The 25488-nt window shown below is 37.4% G+C and overlaps 1 protein-coding gene across 2 annotated transcripts; it reads right to left on the reverse strand.

Moving 5' to 3' along the window:
- Positions 1-248: 248 nt before the first annotated feature.
- Positions 249-22037, reverse strand: LOC128701497 (uncharacterized). 2 transcript variants are annotated; one of them, XM_070080737.1, is made up of 5 exons: positions 20574-22037; positions 17964-18065; positions 16659-16775; positions 9666-9779; positions 249-849 (listed from the first exon to the last, which is right to left on the reverse strand). In XM_070080737.1, the coding sequence occupies exons 1-5, from the start codon at positions 21891-21893 to the stop codon at positions 649-651; spliced, it is 1854 nt and encodes a 617-aa protein (XP_069936838.1). In that variant the 5' UTR covers positions 21894-22037; the 3' UTR covers positions 249-648. The 2 variants fall into 2 exon arrangements, with proteins under 2 accessions (XP_069936838.1, XP_069936839.1); XM_070080738.1 differs by lacking the exon at positions 9666-9779.
- Positions 22038-25488: the final 3451 nt, after the last annotated feature.

The following is a 25488-nucleotide window of genomic DNA, read 5'->3' on the forward strand; positions in this document are numbered from 1 at the left end:
GCTGGCCCAGTGGCTAACGCGACGGTCTGGAGTTTTGAGACTCTCTGACCGAGGGTTCAAATCCCGCCCGTGGTATGGTTTGTTTGCAATTGTCATCACGATTTCGTGAGTCATCTAAATATTTTTGCATTTCCTCATGAATGTTGCTTCCTCGATATTTACAGGCAGTAACAATGGTTCAGATATTTACCACATGTAGTAAGATTTCTTCAGGTATTACTTCGTTTTTGAAAGGAGTAAAAACGCCGGAATTCAAAAACGTTTATTAAAAGGAAAGCTATCACGGATTTTTCAGATTCCTGAAGAGTGATTGAGTTTACTCCCACTTCATTACCAACTTAGACACATAGACAAAAATTCTGCTTCTATTAAACGCAGACCACAATATTTAAATTTTAACAAAAAAAATGGTTTTGTCATCCCAACTGTAGGATTATTATTAAATTTTTATTGAATTAAATTAGTATAACCGAAGAAAATTTAGTTGATAAACATGTAAATACAGTCTTTCTGTAAATTAACGTAGTAAATGATATCTCACCTTTCTTTTTTTTTTTACCACATAATGATAATTTCATATGAATTCAGGGTGACCTAAGGAATGAGATACATTCTCCAGCACTTGTTCAACAGTATATGATTTGAGTTTTAGTCACAGAGACCTTGGAAAAGTGTGGAAGGAGGGCTGGATCCACACTCTGTGGCAGGGAGACCTTCCTTGTATAATGGTTCCCCGAGTTTATGGTTGGAGGGGCCGTAGTTACATACATACAACCTGCTGATACCACCCACAAAAGGGGAGTAGTACACGGCCCCGCAGCCTACCTCCCGCGTCTCACTTCTTATCATCTGTAAATCAAGAAAACAAGTCTTAAAAACAGTAATTCTTAATTCCCAAGTTGGGAGACTTTTCGGCTCATCCTGGGTAGATAATTGTCCAAGACTTAAAACTCCAGGACGATCTGAAATATTTTGGAAATTTCTTCTAAAATTAATGAGGGAATTAGAAAATAAAGGTTATTTAAAGCACATAACATTTATTAACTTAATGCAGAGCACTTGCAAAATATGTTGTGTTAAGTGTTAGAGATAGTGGAAGTAGGAGAAAGTGTTGGAAAAAGTTATGGGCAGATCATGAGAATAAAACGGCTATTAGAAATGAAATGAAAGTGCAGCAGAAAGGAATGAAGATGCTAATGTAGATATCAGGGACTGACTGGGAGGAGGATAGCGGTAAGTAGGAAAAGGGATGGGGAGTTAAGCCTTAAATATACCTTGAAGCCTGCATGGAAAGTTAAGAGTGGAGCTAGCCTTAAGAGGTCGTGCAAGTATTACCTAGATAATGGATGGATCTTCGGTGTACAGCTCCCTCTCTACGTCATTTTCAGTTCGTTTTGTGCTAGGTGCATTATATTTTCCTCTTCGTCCGTGGTACCCTTTTTTTCCCCATCTTTTTTCTATCATCACTTGATCTTTGTTATGATCACTTTCCTAGTTGTTCGAGATCTACAGAAATACCTATTTCATATAATTCACTCCCTCACTGCCTCTTGTAAATATCATATTCATCAGTCATTTCCTTTTCATGTAGTCAGGTATGCGATTTCTTCCTATTCATTTCTTGTTTACATATCTGTCATTTTCCCATTGAACTCTAATATCTATCATTCACTTCTCAAGTTTTTTTTTTTTTTTGCTCTTTCAAGACTGCAGTCATCACTGACTTATATTTCTTGTTCATTTGGTTCATGTCGTTGCTGCTTCTTGCTGCTTTTATAGCGGGTTATCTTGATAATATTTATTTCTGCAGAGTCTGCTTTAAGCATCTCTGCATAATATGTCTTCAGTCCCATTCACCATCTCACTTATTCTCGAGCATTTGAATTACAGCTGTCAATCTCTATTTATCATCTATATTTTTACAATTATTGACAGATAACCCCCAGTTATAGAGGAAGCCTTAGACTACGTTTTTGGTCCGTTCTGGATCCTTATCAAGTCGCATCTTGATAATGGTTTAGAAGGGACCGATACATCGTCCAGAGTTACTTCTTTAATTGTGGAAATTTGCGAATTATTTCAGTCACATCATTGTGGCTTCTGTTTATCTTCTACAATTATTCTCCTAAACATTTTTATATTTCACAAATCACTGCTTATTTTCCTTCGTAAATCTCAGTTTTAATCCATCAAACATTAGCCGCCACTCTCTGCTTACCTCCACATTGTCCTCCTTTTATTAACCTTTGCGGGGTCTATAATCCTATTTATTCTTCATCTCACGTAGTCTTTTCTCAATGAGCCAAGATCCAAACTATATGCTGGTTGCTCTCTGTTTCAACGGGATGGCTCTGGTGGCCTGGTGGTTAACGCTCTCGCTTCACACGGTGAGGGCCTGGGTTCGATTCCCAGCCAGAGTAGAAACATTGGACGTGTTTCTTTCCACCTGTTGTCTATGTTCCCCATCAGTAAAATGGGTACCTGGGTGTTAGTCGACTGGTGTGGGTCGCATCCTGGGACACTGACCTAAGGAGGCCTGCTCACAGACCGGGCCGCGGGGGCGTTGACCCCCGGAACTCTCTCCAGATAACCCCGGCACGGACCTCTGGTTCACCACAGCACCGGTGATGGTGATCAAGACGCTTATCGCGAATGAAGACTGATGAACAATTTACGACTTCTGTTTCAAGAACTGTTTTACCAGGATTGTCTTCATCAGTCCAAAAGAAGAAGCAACTCTTGGTAATTTTTTTTCTTCTAATAATGCTAAAGTTTACATAAGCATCTTTGTCCACATATTGTTATCATTACCAGAATTTTTGTTCCTGTTCTAACTTACGCAGTGGAAATGTGTTGGAAAATAGTTTTGTAGGTGGGTTAGGGTTTGAAAACGACTTGCCCAGCATGGGCCAGTAAGTATGCTGCAGTGTTCCTTTTGTCTAATGTTCCTGGTTCATTACTAATAATATTTTTGGTGTAGTGCTCTTTTTTTACCATTAACGGCTTCGCAAAATCAATATTCTCCCGTTTCTGAGCTCACATTTCATCCAGTTATTTCGCTGACCTGTCGCATCAGAGAACTGATCATAATCGTCGACTTCAATGCTGTTAATTCTATCCACACTCCTTTGATTAAAAACCTTCAGCCCTTATTTAACTTTAATTAATTGGGTGCTTTTTGTTGCTGAACATTTTATTTTCCTGACATCATTCACTGACAGTTTTATGTCCTTATCTCATCGTGATTTTATCATAATTACCAATTTGTTTTTAATTACCTCATCCATTAAAAGTTAAAAATTACCTTAGTTTATTGAACGCTACACTCTATTATTTTCCCTGCACTATTTCTTTCATCCGTTAATGAATTCACTAAACACTAGCTAATGTATGAATCATGGTTTATGTGGACGCTTTTCACTTTAAAACATTCGTTACTGGACAATAAACGTAATACTTTACTGGTACTCAATGAGCTTCCATAAACTCTTCCCTATCTGAAGCTTAATTGACCTTTTTAAATGGGCACTTCTAATGTTTATCGTTCACGTATATTGCTTTAATTCCAAATGTGAAAACAAATGCACCACTGTTGTCTCTCATGTCTTTTTAAAATCGGTAATTTAAAACTTCAAAAATATAATCGTTAATTAGAGCTAAAAAGTCGTTGTAAATGATTACAGACCTGGTTGGTTCATTAATGAATATCGACAACACAAACGATCATTAAGGCCGTTCGTAATATTGTTCCCACCAGTCAAGGAGACATTAATGAATAACAGAAAGATTAAAATAAACTTTTTATGTATACTATGTAAGGTATATACTTTTAAGAACGCATGTTAGGTTAGAGGTCACATAGACAAATAACCCCCATAAGGACACTGTAACTTATGACGACGATTCGGTCTGTCTTGGTTCATTTGTGTATTGTTCCAGTCGCGGTATTTCACGTTTAGTTCATTAAAAGGAAACTAGTAACTAATGTGACCTTTTATTACAGAAACTCCGCGAGTTTCATTGTTTTTATATAAGGGAGTCATATATGATGGGAACTCAAGACAAGGATATCACAAGAGTATGACTTTAGTCTTCGAGATATCGAAAAGTGAATCGGTGTACATCAGAAAGTTGTGGAGATTCCACTCACATCTTCACAAGTTGATATGATATGGAAAAAACGAATAAAATAAATGCTGGTTAAGCCGGATATCGAACCCGAGCCATTTAGCCAGGCTCCTGGGAACCAGGCTAAATGCGCTGGACTCAATTCCCGGCTGGTCGCAGTAATGTTATTTGTTTAAAACCACTTTGTTCTGTGGATGCATTAATATATGTATATACATACATACATACATACATATATATATATATATATATATATATATATATATATATATATATATATATATATATATATATATATATATATATATATATATATATATGTCGTGCCGAATAGGCAGTACTTGCGATCTTGGCTTAAATAGCAACGCTCACCTTGCCATAGAGGACAAGCGAAAAATTGTGTATGCAATAATTTCGCCAAAATCATTCTTAACCTAATGAAAAAAATATATTTCACTGTGTTCGTTTAGTATTAAATTACTGTAAACAAATCTAAAGTATATTTAGTTGGGTTAGGCTAAAATAAATTGTTCTTGTTATAATAAGGTTAGGTAAGTTTTCTAAGATTCTTTTGGTGGAAAATTATTTTTTTTTACATTAACAGTAATGAAAAAAATATATCTTTAAAGGTATAAGAGAAATTTTTAGGAAGGACTTAATTTTAAATGAGTTCTTGCTAATTGACCAGTTTTACATATTCGCCACGACATATATATATATATATATATATATATATATATATATATATATATATATATATATATATATATATATATATATATATATATATATATGTAGGAAAGAGGGAAATTATTTCCCAGTAAAAGTAGGCCTTAGACAAGGATGTGTGATGTCACCGTGGTTGTTTAATATATTTATAGATGGGGTTGTAAGAGAAGTAAATGCGAGGGTCTTGGCAAGGGACGTGGAGTTAAAACATAAAGAATCACACATAAAGTGGGAGTTGTCACAGTTGCTCTTTGCTGATGACACTGTGCTCTTGGGAGATTCTGAAGAGAAGTTGCAGAGATTGGTGGATGAATTTGGTAGGGTGTGCAAAAGAAGAAAATTTAAAGTGAATACAGGAAAGAGTAAGGTTATGAGGATAACAAAAAGATTAGGTTTTACCTGGAGTTTACCTGGAGAGAGTTCCGGGGGTCAACGCCCCCGCGGCCCGGTCTGTGACCAGGCCTCCTGGTGGATCAGAGCCTGATCAACCAGGCAGGTGATGAAAGATTGGATATCAGATTGGAGGGAGAGAGTATGGAGGAGGTGAATGTATTCAGATATTTGGGAGTGGATGTGTCGGCGGATGGGTCTATGAAAGATGAGGTGAATCATAGAATTGATGAGGGGAAAAGGGTGAGTGGTGCACTTAGGAGTCTGTGGAGACAAAGAACTTTGTCCTTGGAGGCAAAGAGGGGAATGTATGAGAGTATAGTTTTACCAACGCTCTAATATGGGTGAGAAGCATGGGTGATGAATGTTGCAGCGAGGAGAAGGCTGGAGGCAGTGGAGATGTCATGTCTGAGAGCAATGTGTGGTGTGAATATAATGCAGAGAATTCGTAGTTTGGAAGTTAGGAGGAGGTGCGGGATTACCAAAACTGTTGTCCAGAGGGCTGAGGAAGGGTTGTTGAGGTGGTTCGGACATGTGGAGAGAATGGAGCGAAACAGAATGACTTCAAGAATGTATCAGTCTGTAGTGGAAGGAAGGCGGGGTAGGGGTAGGCCTAGGAAAGGTTGGAGGGAGGGGGTAAAGGAGGTTTTGTGTGCGAGGGGCTTGGACTTCCAGCAGGCATGCGTGAGCGTGTTTGATAGGAGTGAATGGAGATAAATGGTTTTTAATACTTGACGTGCTGTTGGAGTGTGAGCAAAGTAAAATTTATGAAGGGGTTCAGGGAAACCGGCTGGCCGGACTTGAGTCCTGGAGATGGGAAGTACAGTGCCTGCACTCTGAAGGAGGGGTGTTAATGTTGCAGTTTAAAAACTGTAGTGTAAAGCACCCTTCTGGCAAGACAGTGATGGAGTGAATGATGGTGAAAGTTTTTCTTTTTCGGCCAGTGTGATAAATATATATATATGTATATATATATATATATATATATATATATATATATATATATATATATATATATATATATATATATATATATATATATATATATATATATATATATATATATATATATATGTATATGGCATAAACCTTGGTAATAAATACCGACAAGTTGGTTTAGAAAGACACGTAAGCAAACACTATGACATATTTATTAGAAAACCTTTCGGTCCTGGGACCTTGATCACTTCTAACATACAGATATAGAAAGACATTATATATATAGGCGGAGAGTGAGGCGTGACGCACGTGATCTGAGGAATGTCATAAGAACTTAAGAACATAAGAATGGAGGAACACTGTAGAAGGCCTACTGGCCCATGCGAGGCAGGTCCTTATCAAAACAACCTCTACCTATGATGAGGACTGGTAGACGATGAAATCATGTGACTCCTGTGTTGTTGGGTTGGTGGTGCTTAAGTATCACGTATGCCAATGTTTTTGAAATTTTGTAGTTTCCAGTGTTGCGTTCTATAGTGTCGGTGACGGCGATTAGTGAGGCATCTAGGCACCGTCGGCGTCTGAGGTCTGGTTCGATGAGAACGAGTTGTGCCTCATTCCATTTCATCAAATGCCCCGTGGAGTCTCTGTGGAGGACACAGGCGTACCTTACATCGTCTCTGTAAGAGGCATTTCGATGCTCATTCAGGCGGACTGCAAGATCTCTGCCTGTCTCGCCTACATATTTCTTGGGACAGAACCCACAGGGGATAGTGTAGACGCCTGCTGTAGAAGTTAGAGGTGTGGGGCTGCGTTTCGTAGTGAGGTCTTTGATAGATGATGTGTTTATGGTGGAAACGTTGATGTTACTCACAGCAAGTGCCCGGCGAGTATTCGTGGCAACATCACCACATGGGAGTACTATGAACTGTTTAGGGGGCTGTTCCATGGGCGGTTTGTTGAGGATAGCTTGTGCCTTGAGTCTGCAATCTCGGATGAAGAAAGATGGGAACTGAAGACGTGTAAAGGCTTGTGTTATGTAAGTGCATTCTTCTTCTACAAAACAAGGGCTGGAGATGCGAAGAGCTCTCAAGAAGAAGCCAATGAGGACTCCTCTCTTAGTGCGGGTGTCTTGGTGTGAATAAAAGTGTATAAGATCGTCCTTGTTGGTAGGTTTTCTATACACTTTGAAGAGAAGTTTGTCACTGTCGGGAGATCTGCACAGTAGAACGTCGAGGAAAGGAAGTTTGCCATCATTTTCGAGTTCAAGTGTAAACTTTATTGATGGTTCAACTGCATTGATCTTGTTGAGAAGGGCCTGGATATTGAGACGTTTCGGATAGAAAACCAATACATCATCAACGTATCTTAGCCAGGTAACAGTGTTGGGAATGAGAAATTCAGCACCCTCATTCCCAACACCGTTACCTGGCTAAGATACGTTGATGATGTATTGGTTTTCTATCCGAGACGTATTCTACAGTGTTCCTCCATTCTTATGTTCTTATGACATTCCTCAGGCCACGTGCGTCACACCTCACTCTCCGCCTATATATATAATATCTTTATACCTCTGTATGTTAGAAGTGATCAAGGTCCCAGGATCGAAACGTCTTCTAATAAATATGTCATAGTGTTTGCTTACGTGTCTTTCTAAACCATATATATACGTACATATATATATACATATATATATATATATATATATATATATATATATATATATATATATATATATATATATATATATATATATATATATATATACATATATATATATATATATATATATATATATATATATATATATATATACATGTATATATATATATATATATATATATATATATGTATATATATATATATATACATATATATATATATATATATATATATATATATATATATATATATATATATATATATATATATATATATATATATATATATATATATATATATGGAGTTAAAAGATAAAGAATCACACATAAAGTGGGAGTTGTCACAGTCGCTCTTTGCTGATGACACTGTGCTCTTGGGAGATTCTGAAGAGAAGTTGCGGAGATTGGTGGATGAATTTGGTAGGGTGTGCAAAAGAAGAAAATTAAAAGTGAATACAGGAAAGAGTAAGGTTATGAGGATAACAAAAATATTAGGTGATGAAAGATTGGATATCAGATTGGAGGGAGAGAGTATGGAGGAGGTGAATGCATTCAGATATTTGGGATTGGACGTGTCAGCGGATGGGTCTATGAAGGATGAGGTGAATCATAGAATTGATGAGGGGAAAAGGGTGAGTGGCGCACTTAGGAGTCTGTAGAGACAAAGAACTTTGTCCTTGGAGGCAAAGAGGGGAATGTATGAGAGTATAGTTTTACCAATACTCTTATATGGGTGTGAAGCATGGGTGATGAATGTTGCAGCGAGGAGAAGGCTGGAGGCAGTGGAGATGTCATGTCTGAGGGCAATGTGTGGTGTGAATATAATGCAGAGAATTCGTAGTTTGGAAGTTAGGAGGAGGTGCGGGATTACCAAAACTGTTGTCCAGAGGGCTGAGGAAGGGTTGTTGAGTTGGTTCGGACATGTAGAGAGAATGGAGCGAAACAGAATGACTTCAAGAGTGTATCAGTCTGTACTGGAAGGAAGGCGGGGTAGGGGTCGGCCTAGGAAAGGTTGGAGGGAGGGGGCAAAGGAGGTTTTGTGTGCGAGGGGCTTGGACTTCCAGCAGGCGTGCGTGAGCGTGTTTGATATGAGTGAATGGAGACGAATGGTTTTTAATACTTGACGTGCTGTTGGAGTGTGAGCAAGTAACATTTATGAAGAGGTTCAGGGAAACCGGCTGGCCGGACTTGAGTCCTGGAGATGGGAAGTACAGTGCCTGCACTCTGAAGGAGGGGTGTTAATGTTGCAGTTTAAAAACTGTAGTGTAAAGCACCCTTCTGGCAAGACAGTGATGGAGTGAATGATGGTGAAAGTTTTTCTTTTTCGGGCCACCCTGCCTTGGTGGGCCACCCTGCCTAGGTGGGCCACCCTGCCTTGATGGGAATCGGCCAGTGTGATAATAAAAAAAAAATAAATATATATAATATATATATATATATATATATATATATATATATATATATATATATATATATATATATATATATATATATATATATATATATTTACATATAAATATATATATATGTGAGTGTGTGTGTGTGTGTGTGTACTCACCTAGTTGTACTCACCTAGTTGTGGTTGCAGGGGTCGAGACATAGCTCCTGGCCCCGCCTCTTCACTGGTCACTACTAGGTCACTCTTCCTGCTCCATGCGCTTTATCATACCTCTCATGCCCTTTCATAAAAATTGCCTTAAGTATAAAAATTAGTTAATAAATGTTAATTCTTATAAAGTGTAATGTCTTTTATTCCCCACATGTAATAGTGAAATGAATTTTTTTGACTATATTTTAATATCTTATTTTGATGCTCACCTGTGTATAGTGTCTAATCTCTCTCTGGGAGTCGCTGTCTGGGATTCTCTGTACATAAGTATTAGGAAAGTTGGCCACCTCATCGTACCACTGAAGAAGAGCTTTGTTCCAGTTCTAGATATATCAAACATAGAAGATGATGTATTAAGATTATATCATTATTCGCTGCTTCTCTAATCAACTTAATTTGTGTTTACGTAATTTATCTTTGGTCTGATTACAAATTTTCACTTTCCTTATTCGGTAACACTATACATACACACACACACACACACACACACACACACACACACACACACACACACACACACACACACACACATATATATATATATAGATATATATATATATATATATATATATATATATATATATATATATATATATATATATATATATATACATATATATATATACATATATATATATATACATATATATATATATATATATATACATATATATATATATACACATATATATATATATATATATATATATATATATATATATATATATATATAATATATATATGTGTGTATATATATATATATATATATATATATATATATATGTCGTGCCGAATAGGCAGAACTTGCGATCTTGGCTTAAATAGCAACGCTCATCTTGCCATATAGGACAAGTGAAAATTTGTGTATGCAATAATTTCGCCAAAATCATTCTGAACCTAACGAGAAAAATATTTCACTGTGTTTGTTTAGTATTAAATTATTGTAAACAAATCTAAAATATATTTAGTTGGGTTAGGCTAAAATAAATTGCGCTTGTTATAATAAGGTTAGGTAAGTTTTCTAAGTTCCTTTTTCGTGCAAAATTTAAATTTTTACATCAACATTAATGAAAAAAATATATCTTTAAACATATAAGAAAAAATTTTAAAAAGGACTTAATTTTAAATGAGTTCTTGCTAACTGACCAGTTTTACATATTCGGCACGACATATATGTATATATATATAAATATATATATATATATATATATATATATATATATATATATATATATATATATATATATATATATATATATATATATATATATATATATATGTATATATATATATATATATATATATATATATATATATATATATATATATATATATATATATATATATATATATATATATATATATATATATATATATATATATGAAAGTGAAAATTTATGTATGCAATAATTTCGCAAAAATCATTCTGAAGGTAACGAAAAATATGTGTTTCATTGTGTTTGTTTATTATTAATTACTGTATACTTATCTGAAATATGTTTAGTTGGATTAGGCTAAATTAAAATGCACTTGTTATAATAAGGTTAGGTAAGTTTTCTAAGGTTCTTTTGGTACATAATTATTAATTTTCACATTAACATAAAGGAAATAAATATTTCTTTAAACGTATAAGAGAAAATTCTTGCTAATTGACCAATCTGGGCACGATATATATATATATATATATATATATATATATATATATATATATATATATATATATATATATATATATATATATATATATATATATATATATATATATATATATATATATATATATATATATATATATATATATATATATATATATATATATATATATATATATATATATATATGCAAAACAACCACTGTGAAAGAGTAGTGAAATTCCGAGCTGTTTCGTGACTACTCACATTGTCAAGGAACTATCTTAATTCCTTGACAGTATGAGTAGTCACGAAAGCGCTTGGAATTTCATTACTCTTTCACAGTGGTTGTTTTGCATATTTTAAAATCACATGTTCACTTTGATCTTATTACATATATATATATATATATATATATATATATATATATATATATATATATATATATATATATGTATATATATATATTTATATATATAAATATATATACATACATACATGTCGGAGGATCTCACCTTCAAGGACCATAACATTGTATCAATCGCATCTGCTAGAAAAATGACAGGATGGATAATGAGAACCTTCAAAACTAGGGAGGCCAAGCTCATGATGACACTCTTCAGGTCACTTGTTCTATGTAGGCTGGAATATTGCTGCACACTAACAGCACCTTTCAAGGCAGGTGAAATTGCCGACCTAGAAAATGTACAGAGAACTTTCACGGCGCGCATAACGGAGATAAAACACCTCAATTACTAGGAGCGCTTGAGGTTCCTAAACCTGTTTTCCCTGGAACGCAGGAGGGAGAGATACATGATTATATACACCTGGAAAATCCTAGAGGGACTAGTACCGAACTTGCACACGAAAATCACTCACTACGAAAGCAAAAGGCTTGGCAGACGATGCACCATCCCCCCAATGAAAAGCAGGGGTGTCACTAGCACGTTAAGAGACCATACAATAAGTGTCAGGGGCCCGAGACTGTTCAACTGCCTCCCAGCACACATAAGGGGGATTACCAACAGACCCCTGGCAGTCTTCAAGCTGGTACTGGACAAGCACCTAAAGTCAGTTCCTGATCAGCCGGGCTGTGGCTCGTACGTTGGTTTGCGTGCAGCCAGCAGCAACAGCCTGGTTTATCAGGCTCTGATCCACCAGGAGGCCTGGTCACAGACCGGGCCGCGGGGGCGTTGACACCCGAAACTCTATCCAGGTATATATATATATATATACATACATATAATATATATATATATATATATATATATATATATATATATATATATATATATATATATATATATATAACTGTGTCCCTCTGCCCCATCATCACAGGAATCAAAGAGGTAGACCCAAGAAAAGTCCCACTGAAAACGAGAAAATTTGCTCACAGGTTAGCAAAAAAATCGAAGAAGGTAACACAGTGGGAGCAATAAGAATAATTACAAGTGACGACACTGTAGCCCCCAAATATGACACCACAGCCCAAGCACTAAGAGACAAGTATCCAACCAGGGACACCATAGCCATCAACGACAACCCTGAGGAAGACCCCATCACTGAACAATTAATTTTCCCAGATTCGGAAGTCTATAAGGCGATCGTGTCATTTCCAGCAGGATCTGCAGGAGGTTACACTGGAATTCGACCTCAGCACCTCAAAGAGATGGTAAATCCAGTACTCGGTGAATCTGCATCAATTCTTCTCACCGAGTTAACAACTTTCGTCAACAATTGCCTGGCTGGGCGAATCCCAGAAGAAATTAAACCTTTTTTTTTTTTGGAGCCTCACTATGTGCTTTGAAGTAGAGGGATGGGGGAATCAGACCCATTGCAGTTGGAAACACCCTTCGCCGTCTCGTTGCCAAAGCAGCAGTGAGAAACATTCGCCTAGAAGCTGCCAGTTTACTCCAGCCACACCAACTGGGCTTTGGGGTCTCTCAAGGCAGTGAAGCCTCAGCTCATGCCGCAAGGGCCTACATCAGGGACCTACCAGAAGACAAGGCCATAGTCAAACTTGATTTTAGAAATGCCTTTAATATGGTGAAGAGAGATGCTGTTTTGCCAGCTGTTCGGGATCGGTTCCCCAGTCTTTTTCCTTTCATTTCAGCCGGTTACAGCAAACCCTCAATTCTTTTGTTTGGAGAACATGAAATTCAATCATCAGAGGGTGTTCAGCAGGGTGACCCACTCGCTCCACTTCTCTTCTGCTTGGCAGTAAGAGAACTAACTTCCAGCCTACGCAGTGAGCTCAATATCTGGCACCTGGATGACGGCACTCTGGCAGGTACTGAAGAGTCCCTGGTGGGGGACCTACAACTGGTGAAAACACAGGGAGAAGACTTGGGACTCATCCTCAATCCCTCCAAGTGTGAAATCATCACGGCGAACCAGGAAATAATCAATGCTGTGCAAAGAATCCTCCCGGAAGTCTCAACTACCACTCCGTCCAACAGTACCCTCTTGGGGGCACCGCTGGGTCACCAGACCATCGACACTGTCCTCAGGGACAAATTGAATGACCTTATGGGAATGGAGGAGAGAATAAGCGATCTTGATGCCCATGATGCTCTGTATCTCCTCACAAGGTGTCTTACTATGCCAAGACTCACTTACTTCTTGAGGTGTGCACCCTCTTTCGACAACCCAACACTCGATGAATATGACGCACACCTGAGATCAACTTTTAAGAAGGCACTGAACCTGTCACTAGAGGATGAGCAATGGGATCAGGCAACCCTCCCAGTGCGACTGGGAGATATAGGGGTGCGTAAAGCAACGCATGTTGCTTTACCTGCTTTTCTCTCTTCGTGTTTGGCTTCCAATGCATTAGTCAAGAAGATAGTTCCCGAACGCTTGAGAGACGTGGTAGGAGCTCAATACCCCAGGTTTACTGAAGCAGCGATTCCGTGGGACACCCTTACAGATTCCTCCAGTAGACCAGCTCCTCCCAAAGAGCACAAACAGTCCCACTGGGACAAACCGATCATGTAAAAAATCGCCAACACAATGCTCTCCAATGCTTCAGGAAAGGACAAAGCTCGTCTCCTGGCAGTAAAGGCACCACACTCAGGAGATTTCCTGTTAGCTGTTCCCAATTCCTCCCTGGGCACCCGTCTCGACCCACAGGCCATTCGGATTGGCGTTGCTCTTCGCCTAGCCGCCCCCGTCCTCACCGAACATAGGTGTATTTGCGGCAGGGCGACAGCTGATCAATTCGGACTTGATGGTCTCGTGTGTCGCAGAGCAGAAGGGAAGTATGCCAGACATGAGGAGGTCAATGACATCATAAAGAGAAGCTTCGCCACAGCCCGTTGCCCAGCTCAACGGGAACCCCAAGTTCAGAGGTCTGATGGAAGTCAAAAGCTTCCTGATGGAGCCACTATGCTACCCTGGAAGGATGGAAAGCAGATTGCCTGGGACTACACCTGTGCTGCCACATTGGCAGACACCTACTTGCCATACTCCGTAGTGGAAGGGAGTGGAGCTGCCAGCCACAGGGAGACTCAGAAGATCCGCAAATATGAAGACCTTCCCCCTTGCTATAACTTCATTCCAATAGGGTCGGAGGCCCTTGGAGCATGGGGCAAGTGTGCTCTAAAGTTCCTCAAAGAGCTGGGTGAAAAGCTCATCATAGAAACCAAGGACCACAGGGCGTCTAGCTTCCTCTTTCATAGACTCTGTGTTGCGATCCAGAGAGGAAATGCCTGCAGCATTCTGAGCACGCGGCCCACCGCAGGGGAGCTGGACGAAGTATTCGAGATGCAGCTCTGAGTTACCTATGTTGTTTTACTTTCTGTTTTATTTTTGTGAATGTTTGGCCAATGTATTTTGTCTTTATATATATATATATATATATATATATATATATATATATATATATATATATATATATATATATATATATATATATATATATATATATATATATATATATATATATATATATATATATATATATATAATTTCATTCTACTCCCCATTTGGTGTAGTAGCCACTAGCCTCCAGAAGCAGTAAATATATATTATTGTAACCACGAACGAGTATAAAATTTAAGCAATACCCATACATCGCATAATACTACACAATGAAAGTAACTACAACAATGTGTAGTACAACATTTACTACATAACTTTCAATTCCACACATATCATGTCAAGGCACTCTGAAAACAATTTAAGCAATTTTCACGGACAATTTCATTGTAAAATAAAAATTGTCGCGTTCATCAACACACTGGAATTAAAAATTGAAACCGGGAAGCGTAGAAACATAAAAGGCATAAAACTGCAATAATAGAAAGAGCAATTGCCAGAGTGAGGCTAACACTGAGCTATTTGCTCAAACCAATAGATACAGAACAGACTTAAAAGTAAATTGCATATATTGCTATGTCCTGGAACCAACACAAATTATTGTATTCTGTTATTTTATGCACTACAACTGGAGAACTGTCTTTATAAAGGAACATTCCACCCTTAAAATCCCTGCAACATTGAAAACTTTACGGGAATTTAGACCAAACTGCTGCATATAAGTCAGAAAGTTCTGAATGGCTAAGTTCGGTTTTTACAGACATACAAAAACATACAATCTAAACATGATAAATGTAAAGACATTTAAAATCTCGGCAGAAGCAAAAGAAACACTGAGATGACGACTCCAGCAAGTGACCAGCAGTGATAATAGTCATCAGTGAACCAATATAGTAAAAGTGATTACACTACGTCTTAAGAGGTCATCGGCAGGAGAGGAATTATCTATACAGTGCACTTTGCATGTACTCTGAAGATGGTGATTACTCAGTTGAGAATAAATCATTATCGTGTCACTATCGTTGGTCACAATACCAGCTCCTCTTGGCTTACCCATGTTAGTCTCAGGGCCACAGAAGCAGATGATCCAGTGAAGTTACCACTGCTAGTCTTGTGTATCTGAAGGAATCAATAACCACAGCGCCACGAGGCAATCTCTGGGTGCCTCGTATGCGATGATGTAGAAGTTAATGTTACTTGAGGTTAGTGTCTAGTCCATCATCAACATCACCAGTCAAGGAGTTGCGTAGAACGTTGCAAAAAACAAAGTTCTTAAACATCTAAACCTTTTAAAGATGTACTTTAAAGTTTTACGGGTAGGAAGTCATTTCGCATGACTTACGCCTTGGGTTTATCTCAATCAGTTATTGGTTGGTAACTATTAGAAAATATGGGTTAATTTATGGTTCACCAGGGTAAAACATTGTATGTCCTACAATAGATAATATACAATTTCTTCGCTCTTTACATAGTTCGTAAATCTAATAACTGAATCGCATACTAGAGGTTGTATGGTAAACTTTAGGAGGTTATTTAAACATGACACGTGTGCAAAGCCTGGATATTTATCGAGACGTTTCGCTCAGGGAAGCTATCAATACAACGGCTGATAAAGCTGCAGTGGGTTCACAGAGCTTCCTGGAGCGAAACATTTCATGACCAAGTATCAGTGCCGCATAGGTGTCTTGTTTACATGGTCGTCGGTGCTGAAGATCATCTCTTACCTGTAAGAAATAATGTGATGTTACTTACCGGGTACGGATAATGGCTCCATTCATAAAACAAGTTTTGGCCCACGTCGTAGTCACGAGAACAGATTCTGCGCTGGTCATCACCGTCATGTTCAAACTGACACTGGTTAGCCCAGGCCTGCAGCATAAATAAATATCAGTTTATTTTACATTCTAACAACAATCAGTATAAGGTAAAGACAAAGGACAAACCATAAAATTTTAAGGAACACTGAAACATCTATATATATTCAATGTTATAAAAATAAGTGCCACAACCTTTATTGACCATGAATAAATACTAATTAAATGGGAAAAAATCAGTCTTTTTAATACAATGAAACTCTGCCATGTCTGTTAATGAAGACTATTACACCATTCACTTATATATAATTAAATAGCTGAAAAATCAAATCAAAACAAGAATTCCAGCAGCATATAAAGCATAGAAAAGCATTAGTTGGACGACAGAGAGGTTGATGAGCCCATGTTGTACTGGCCTGCCTCATGGTAAGCGAGAACCACATGACGCTTTAAACCACAGGACCACCCAACCCTACAAGAATGGCGCAACCAGTACAGAGCTAGCTGTTGGGCCACCATCCGAGGGCATACGGAGGTGTGGAAGCTTCTAAGCTAATTTCATTCTCATCCCTGTTTGAAATTAGCTTAGAAGCTCCCACGCCTCGGTATGCCCTCGGATGGTGACCCAACAGCTGTGTGCTGGCTGCACCATTCTTGTAGGGTTGGGTGGTCTTCTGGTTTAAAAAGTCATGTGGTTCTCGCTTACCATGAGACAGGTCAGTACAACATGGGTTCGAATCCTTGGCTAGCGCAGTGTTGTTATTGATTAATACCACTCGTTCGTGGTTACAATATATATTATATATATATATATATATATATATATATATATATATATATATATATATATATATATATAATAGCTTAAAGGGGCGTCTCTTACCTTAAAACATTGTAACTAAGTAAACCAAACACAATCCCAATGGAAATCTTTCTTCAAATATTTTAATTTGTCTACTATGCTGAGGGAAGTCTGCCCATCAAAAGAAGACAAATGATGCTTCCACACGGTTCATTATCCCCCCAAAAAACAGTTTTGTCCTTCTCCTGATTACCTTCCATTTGCCAGGTGCTATTTAATTCATTTGAGCTTACTGTTTCTCACTGAATATAATAATAATAATAATGAAAGAGGTCTGGATTTGTGTTAATGCAAGTAAAAATGGACTGCTTTGGCTGTTGTAGATTAGAATTGTAAGATAAATAAATCTTTCCACTGTGACATGCAAAGAAATTAACTTGCCTGAGCTACAGTTGCAAGTTCTCTATTCCAACGAAGGACCTTCATATCGGAAGCCTGTGGCTGGGATCCAGGGTCTCCACGCTGCTCCTCTCCTCGTGCTACCTGTTGGTGGTGACAGTAAATCAACTTGAAGAGGGTAGTTACTATCCATGATAGGCACATTAGTGGACAACAGAAAAATTGACGTCACCAGGTCTAGGTTTCAGTTCTAAATATCCAAAGTATTGTGCGTTTCAACTAGAATGGCTAGAATTTGAGAAGCTAAAGATTTTTCATAGAGGATCATCACTCAGCTCAAAATTTATTCCCAGTCTCACACATCATGCAGTGAGTCCAGCTGGTTTTCAAAGTATAAATTAAGCACAGACTACTTTGAATTTGAAATGTTTTAGAGAAGTTACATGTTAAACCTGGACTTAATAACAATTATTCTACAATTTAACATGTACTCATCATATAGTCTATCCAATTTAGCTGAGTATAATTTATTTATATTCAATATATTGGTCGTCTGATATAGTAACCAAATGAGTCATGGGGAAAACGTAAAAAAAAAAAATCATTTCCTGGATAAGTTTGCTTAATTAATTTTTTTCTCAAGTTCTGCTAATTATTTGCAATGCCATGTTGTGGTATGCATTGTAAGACACAATGCTAGTCACGCTAATTTAAAATTTGTTCTAATCTTTTCCAACTGCCTTAATGCATTTACAGTGATGTATTATGGCTGAATATTGTTAGGTCAAATTTCTAGAAAATGCATCCTGATGATGGCTATTTATATGTCACTGATCTGTAGACAGGCACTTCAATAAATTTCCTGAAGATGTGTGAATATGATAATGTTATACAATACCGACAAGTTAAGTATCTTTATTTCGAAACGTTTCGCCTACACAGTAGGCTTCTTCAGTAGAATACAGAGGAGGCAGCAGAAGCAGTAGATATGTAAAGATGATATAATCAGTCCATCACCGTCAACGACGGTGATGGACGGTGATACCCTGCACGCATGAGCCCTTCTAGCCACTTCAGCCAGTGTGTCAACTATTGCTCTATTACTCTCATCATACTCTTGCCTTGGCCTCCTGCTGTTCTGTGGTGGGTTATACATCACTGCAATTACCACCTTGGGTGTGTGTGTGTGTGTGTGTGTGTGTGTGTGTGTGTGTGTGTGTGTGTGTGTGTGTGTGTGTGTGTGTGTGTGTGTGTGTGTGTTTGTGTGTTTGTGTGTGTGCTCACCTCACCTATATGTGGTTGCAGGGGTCGAGTCATAGCTCCTAGCCCCGCCTCTTCACTGGTTGATACTAATTCACTCTTTCCCTGCTCCATGATATTTGTCATACCTCTTCTTAAAGCTATTTATGGAACTTGCTTCCACTACTTCACTCTCCAGATTATTCCAGTTCCTGACAACTCTAAGACTAAAGAAATACTTCCTAACATCCCTATGACTCATCTGGGTTTTCAGTTTCCAATTGTGTCCCAGTGTTTCTGCATCCCATCTCTGAAACATTCAATCCTTGTCCACGTTGTCAACGCCTCTTAGTATTTTATACGTTGTCATCATGTCCCCTCTATCCCTCCTACCCTCTTGTGTCATCAGGTTGAGTTCCCTTAACCTCTTCTCATAAGACATACCCCTCAGTTCCGGTATTAATTGTGTTGCAAATTTTTGCACTTTCTCCAATTTCTTGACCTTGACGTGTGTGTGTGTGTGTGTGTGTGTGTGTGTGTGTGTGTGTGTGTGTGTGTGTGTGTGTGTGTGTGTGTGTGTGTGTGTGTGTGTGTGTGTGTGTGTGTGTGTGTGTGTGTGTGTGTGTGTGTGTGTGTGTGTGTGTGTGTGTGTGTGTGTGTGTGTGTGTGTATGTGTGTATGTGTGTGTATGTGTGTGTGTGTGTGTGCGTGTGTGTGCACTCACTTAATTGTACTCATATAATTGTGGTTGCAGGGGTCGAGACTCAGCTCTTGGCCCCGCCTCTTCACTGATAGCTACTAGGTCCTCTCCCTCTCTGCTTCCTGAGCTTTGTCATACCTCTTCTTAAAACTATATATGGTTCCTGCCTCCACTACTTCACTTGCTAGGCTATTCCACTTCCTGACGACTCTATGACTGAAGAAATACTTTCTCACGTCCCTGTGACTCTTCTGAGTCTTCAGCTTCCAGTTGTGACCCCTTGTTTCTGTGTCCCCTCTCTGGAACATCCTATCTCTGTCCACCTTGTCTATTCCCCTCAGTATCTTGTATGTCGTTATCATGTCTCCCCTGATCCTTCTGTCCTCCAGTGTCGTCAGTCCGATTTCCCTCATACGACATTCCCCTGAGCTGTGTGTGTGTGTGTGTGTATGTGTGTGTGTGTGTGTGTGTGTGTGTGTGTGTGTGTGTGTGTGTGTGTGTGTGTGTGTGTGTGTGTGTGTGTGTGTGTGTGTGTGTGTGTGTAATTAGATTTAAAACAAAAATCTTGAAACTTTTAAATTTTAAAGGTGAACAAAAACTAAACTTTAGTTATTAATCAGAATTTTAAAACAAATATTTGATGTTTCAGGATTTAAACAATTATTAGAAGTTTACAGAAACATAGGAGACGCGAACAAAACATGTATGCTGACCTGGGACCTGAGGTTGTTATGTATTCTTAGAATCTGTTTAATTTCCTCCTCAGAAACTCCACTCGCGAAGATATTGCAGTCAGTATTGTTGAGCAGGATCATGCTGTGTTCAGAGTGGAACTCTGAATAGTCACACATCATTGGCTCTGGTGGCTGAATCTTGTTTGCTTCTGAAGTGTGGTTGGCTCTCAGAACCAGAGAACTAATGCTTGCTGCTGTTGTTGTTTGAGTTATGGGTGAACTCGGTTGTGTTGTGACGGATGATGTTACCTGAATGGGCTCCGTTTCTGTTGTCTGGTATTCTGCACGAAATTCTACATATGTGCTTAATGGTGTTGTTAGCTGGATGGGTGTTGTTGTTGTTACTTCGTAAGTTTCAAGAGTCGATAAGTTTGGCCTGAGTGGTGGAAGAGGTGTTGTTCTTGTGGTCTGCTTCTTTAAATCAATAGAAAAGGTACTTTTGACTGTTGGTATTAACTGAGGTGTGAATGTCTCTGTTGTATGGTACGTTTCTACACCAATTGAATTATTGTACTTTCCACTGGTGCTTTCTTCTGGTCTTTGGAATTCTCCAAGAATAGAGGAAGTTGAGTTAATTAGTCTTATTGGCTTGAAACGATTTTGTTCCTCTCGCTGTAAGGTTAATAGATTTTGTGAATGGATGGCTGTGGGTTCTGTTGAGTGGAAGGTGACTATTTTTGGGAAGGTTGGGAGTCGTGTTGGCTGGAAGGTGACTATTTTCTTTGGCTCGGTAGCGTCAGTTAGTTTAGCCGGATATGTTGCTATTCGTTCTGGATAATAAGTAACTGGCTGGTATGTGCTTGTTTTCTTTGTGTAGGTAGTGACTGGATGTGAAGTGATTGGTTGCACTGCATGATGTGTATAATCTATTTCTGGATAGGAAATGAGTGGTCGAAATGGTAGATATGTGTCATCTCTTTTTGGATAGGAATTGACTGGTTCTGTTGTGTGAAGTGTATTTATTCTTCCTGGATAGTATGTTACTGGCTGTTTTCCTGGATATTGGCCAATTTGTTCTGGATATGAAATGATTGGCTGTACTCCATGATATACGTCTGGTTGTTTGGGATAGGAAATAACCGGTTGTATAGCCTGATATGTGCCTAATCTTTCTGGATAGGAAGGGAATACATGTTCAGTGTGATAACCGTGTTTCTTGGTTGCCAGAAAAGTGCTGAGTTGTGTTGGTTGAAAAGAAGTTAAGTATGTCTCAACGGCTGTTGAGACTACTGGCTTTGCGGTGGCTGGAGCTATTTGAATAAATGGGAATAAATGTCTTAGCAGTTCTGACTTCTTCATAAAGTATTTGAATGGGTTAGGCTTGAAGAACAGCGATCTCGAATAGCGAGCTTGAGACGACTGACTTGAGTTACGATGTTCTTCTTCATAGTTCTTTCCCTCTACCAAGAATCCTGAAAAAAAAATAAATTATCCGTTTCCAGAATTGTCTACGTGTCTGCATAATCCAGCACTTATGGAAATAAATGTTTTCCTGTCGCATGATAATCGTGGTATGAATGTATGGTATAATGCGTCATCCTGAAACTAAGTTTTCTTTCCTTATGGGATGTTGATAAATGGTATAAGATACCGACACAATGAATACACAAGTGCGGTATAATGCGATCCTTTACTGACTACGTTTCACCCACATAATGGGCTTTGTCAAGTTACAAACAGATGTTAGTAACTTGATATAGCTCACTGTGTGAGCGAAACGTAGTCAATAAAGGATCGTATTATACTGCATTGGTGTTTATTATTCCATTGCTGAATGCATCTAAGGACGCAGCTTCCTGGGTTGACCTAAATTTCCGATTGCCTGTGGGTTGCAACGCAAAAGGAGCTTCCATCATGTTCCCTCCTGTGGTTGATTTACATCTGTGATCGCTCGGTTGCGATTATTTCATACACTTCTATGGTAATAGCATATTTCACGGCTTATAAGACGCGGTATATAAGACTTGTTTTAGTTTCAGCGGCTCGGCATCGGACGTAACTGGAAGAACTACAGCCCATCCCACACCCCAAACTTATAGCTCCCGTCACTCACCTCCTGATTATAGGCCGTAGGGTGATTTTTGGAGACATTTCTTGGAAAAAAACATGCGTCTAATAAGCCGCGAAACGCGGTAAATACTTTTAATACTTTTAATTTTACTGATATTACTTGATTTTACTAAGTCATATACGTATTTTGCTCCGCCTTACATGGCGAGACACACGATGCACGTTGACAGTTGATTAACCTTAGAATAATAATTCAAATTGATTTCAAACTATCATTTCTTGTGTAACTTATTAAACAAAGCTTAGAATATTATTGGTGCATTATATGTGAGTATTTACCAATTTTTACGGTATTCTCTCGGGGTATTCCCCTCTACTGAAGTATTAATTAACTAAATGTCAGAGCAACGCTAAATACACTTGACTTATTCCCGGAATAAATATGACGTAAAACTTATTTGAAATGGAAAATGTTTCAAAGGATTTTCCTATTTGTTATCCTTTGAAAATTTATTTATCATAAACATTTAAAAATAGTTGTATTTTGGAATTCCGACAAGTAATCATAAATAATTCATAAGATAAATTACACTATAGTTAAAATTCATTTACCATATATATGTATATATATATATATATATATATATATATATATATATATATATATATATATATATATATATATATATATATATATATATATATATATATATATATATATATATATATATATATATATATATATATATATATATATATATATATATATATATATATATATATATATATATATATATATATATATATATATATATATATATGTCGTGCTGAATAGGCAGAACTTGCGATCTTGGCTTAGATAGCAACGTTCATCTTGCCATATAGGACAAGTGAAAATTTGTGTATGCAATAATTTCGCCAAAGTCATTCTGATCCTAACGAAAAAAAATATATTTCACTCTGTTTGTTTAGTATTAAATTATTGTAAACAAATCTAATATATATTTAGTTGGGTTAGGCTAAAATAAATTGTTCTTGTTATAATAAGGTTAGGTAAGTTTTCTAAGATTCTTTTGGAGCAAAATTAAAAATTTTTACATTAACATTAATGAAAAAAATGTATCTTTAAACGTATAAAAGAAAATCTTGGAAAGGACTTAATTTTAAATGAGTTTTTGCTAATTGACCAGTTTTACATATTCGGCACGACATATATATATATATATATATATATATATATATATATATATATATATATATATATATATACATATATATATATATATATATATATATATATATATATATATATATATATATATATATATATATATATATATATATATATATATACGCAGGACAAGCCACAAGTGGTGCAAATCTTTAGCTCAAGTACTTTCACACTTCTCAGTGCGTCATCAGGAGCTGTGCAATGTTGCAACGGAGCAACCAAAGCAGGGAGAGAGGTCTCAGAGTAGCGTAGGTGTCACTGTCCACGGTTACCTTTAGACTGGGCTAGTGATCGGTGCCAACCCCACCCCCCATCCCCCTACTCCCCATATTGGGTAGGAGGGTTCTGAGATGTCAAGTATGAAATTATAAGATATAAAAACCAGCCCTAAGCTTTTTCTAATCGTTTATAACAGGTCATGTGGTTGGAGAAAATAAGTTTCTCGTTAGATACTGTAGACATGGATTGTTATTATTCTGTGTGACCTTTTCAAATAATGAAAGAAAGGAATACAATGTGCTCTTTGTCCGTTTAAATGTCTTGCTCTGAGGTACTCGAATGTTCTACCCATGTACTCAGAAGTATCTCTTCCTAAATATTGTCTACTATTTTTCTCAGGCTGGTTAATATGCCATACATGGGGATCTTCTTTGCCTATCCGATAATATTTCTTTGATCTAAATTCTTAAACCTCTCCTTACGAGGTTTAAGAGTATTAGTAGAATTTAGATCATGGAAGTATTATCGGATAGGCATAGAAGATCCCCATGTATGGCACAGCCACTGACTTGAGCAGTGATCGCAATTACTGTACTTTGACGGCATCTGACCGCAAGGTACTGTGAGTACAGGGTTGATTCCCTTATTCCTTAGGATTCCGCAAGAGGAAAGTAGGAGTTGCAACAATTATTTTTATTAATATTAACTGATTAGTAATTTTATTCAGGTACAGGTGCACATATATACAGTTACATAAATTATCATACATAGCAGCATATGTGTAGAAGATCTAGGATAACCCAAAAATGTCAGACAGAGTGATTTATTTCCTTTAGTTAAAATTTGTCTGTCTAAAAATTTGAAGCCGTTGCTTAGACACATTCTCAAGTTATCAATTAGAAATTAATATTTCCTGTTTGTTTCCACAATTTGCAAATCAACAAAGTTAAAAACCGAGAAACTATTGGAATCTTTCAGTAAAAGCGATGTGCCATTGTTGAGAGACTAAAACTAGTCATGAGCATTCTCAAGTTATCGCGAAGTTATCGCTAAGATGTAGGAAAATGCAGTAGCGTTCAGCCAAGGAAATGTATCGCCGGTCGTGGCAATACATTTGGTTTAATAAATGCCCCAAACTGCACATAAATGTCACCTTTTTTTTAATCCACATCTTGTCGATACCTCTGTACCATTTACTTCCCTTCATCACTAAAAAAATAAAGCACTATTTTGGATATTAAAATTGGAAAATTATTATCATTATTATTATTATTATTATTAGTAGTAGTAGTAGTAGTAGTAGTAGTAGTAGTGCTATAATTATTATTTCTTTATTACTATTTAAATAGTTTAACCAGCCGTACCACGGGTGGGGTTAGAACCCGCGATCAGAGTCACAAAACTGCAGACCGACGTTATTTTTTAATAACTGAA

Source organism: Cherax quadricarinatus, unplaced genomic scaffold, assembly GCF_038502225.1.
Source record: "Cherax quadricarinatus isolate ZL_2023a unplaced genomic scaffold, ASM3850222v1 Contig890, whole genome shotgun sequence".
In the NCBI taxonomy this organism is placed as follows: Eukaryota; Metazoa; Arthropoda; class Malacostraca; order Decapoda; family Parastacidae; genus Cherax; species Cherax quadricarinatus.

Bases quoted from the DNA above. Each gene is read 5' to 3' on its own strand.
- LOC128701497 (XM_070080737.1), bottom strand. From the start codon at position 21,893: ATGAAGAAGTCAGAACTGCTAAGACATTTATTCCCATTTATTCAAATA. The intron at 16,776-17,963 runs GCAAGTTAATTT...TTTATGCTGCAG, and splicing joins AACTTGCAACTGTAGCTCAG to GCCTGGGCTAACCAGTGTCA. The intron at 9,780-16,658 runs GTAAGTAACATC...TGATATATCTAG, and splicing joins GGAGCCATTATCCGTACCCG to AACTGGAACAAAGCTCTTCT.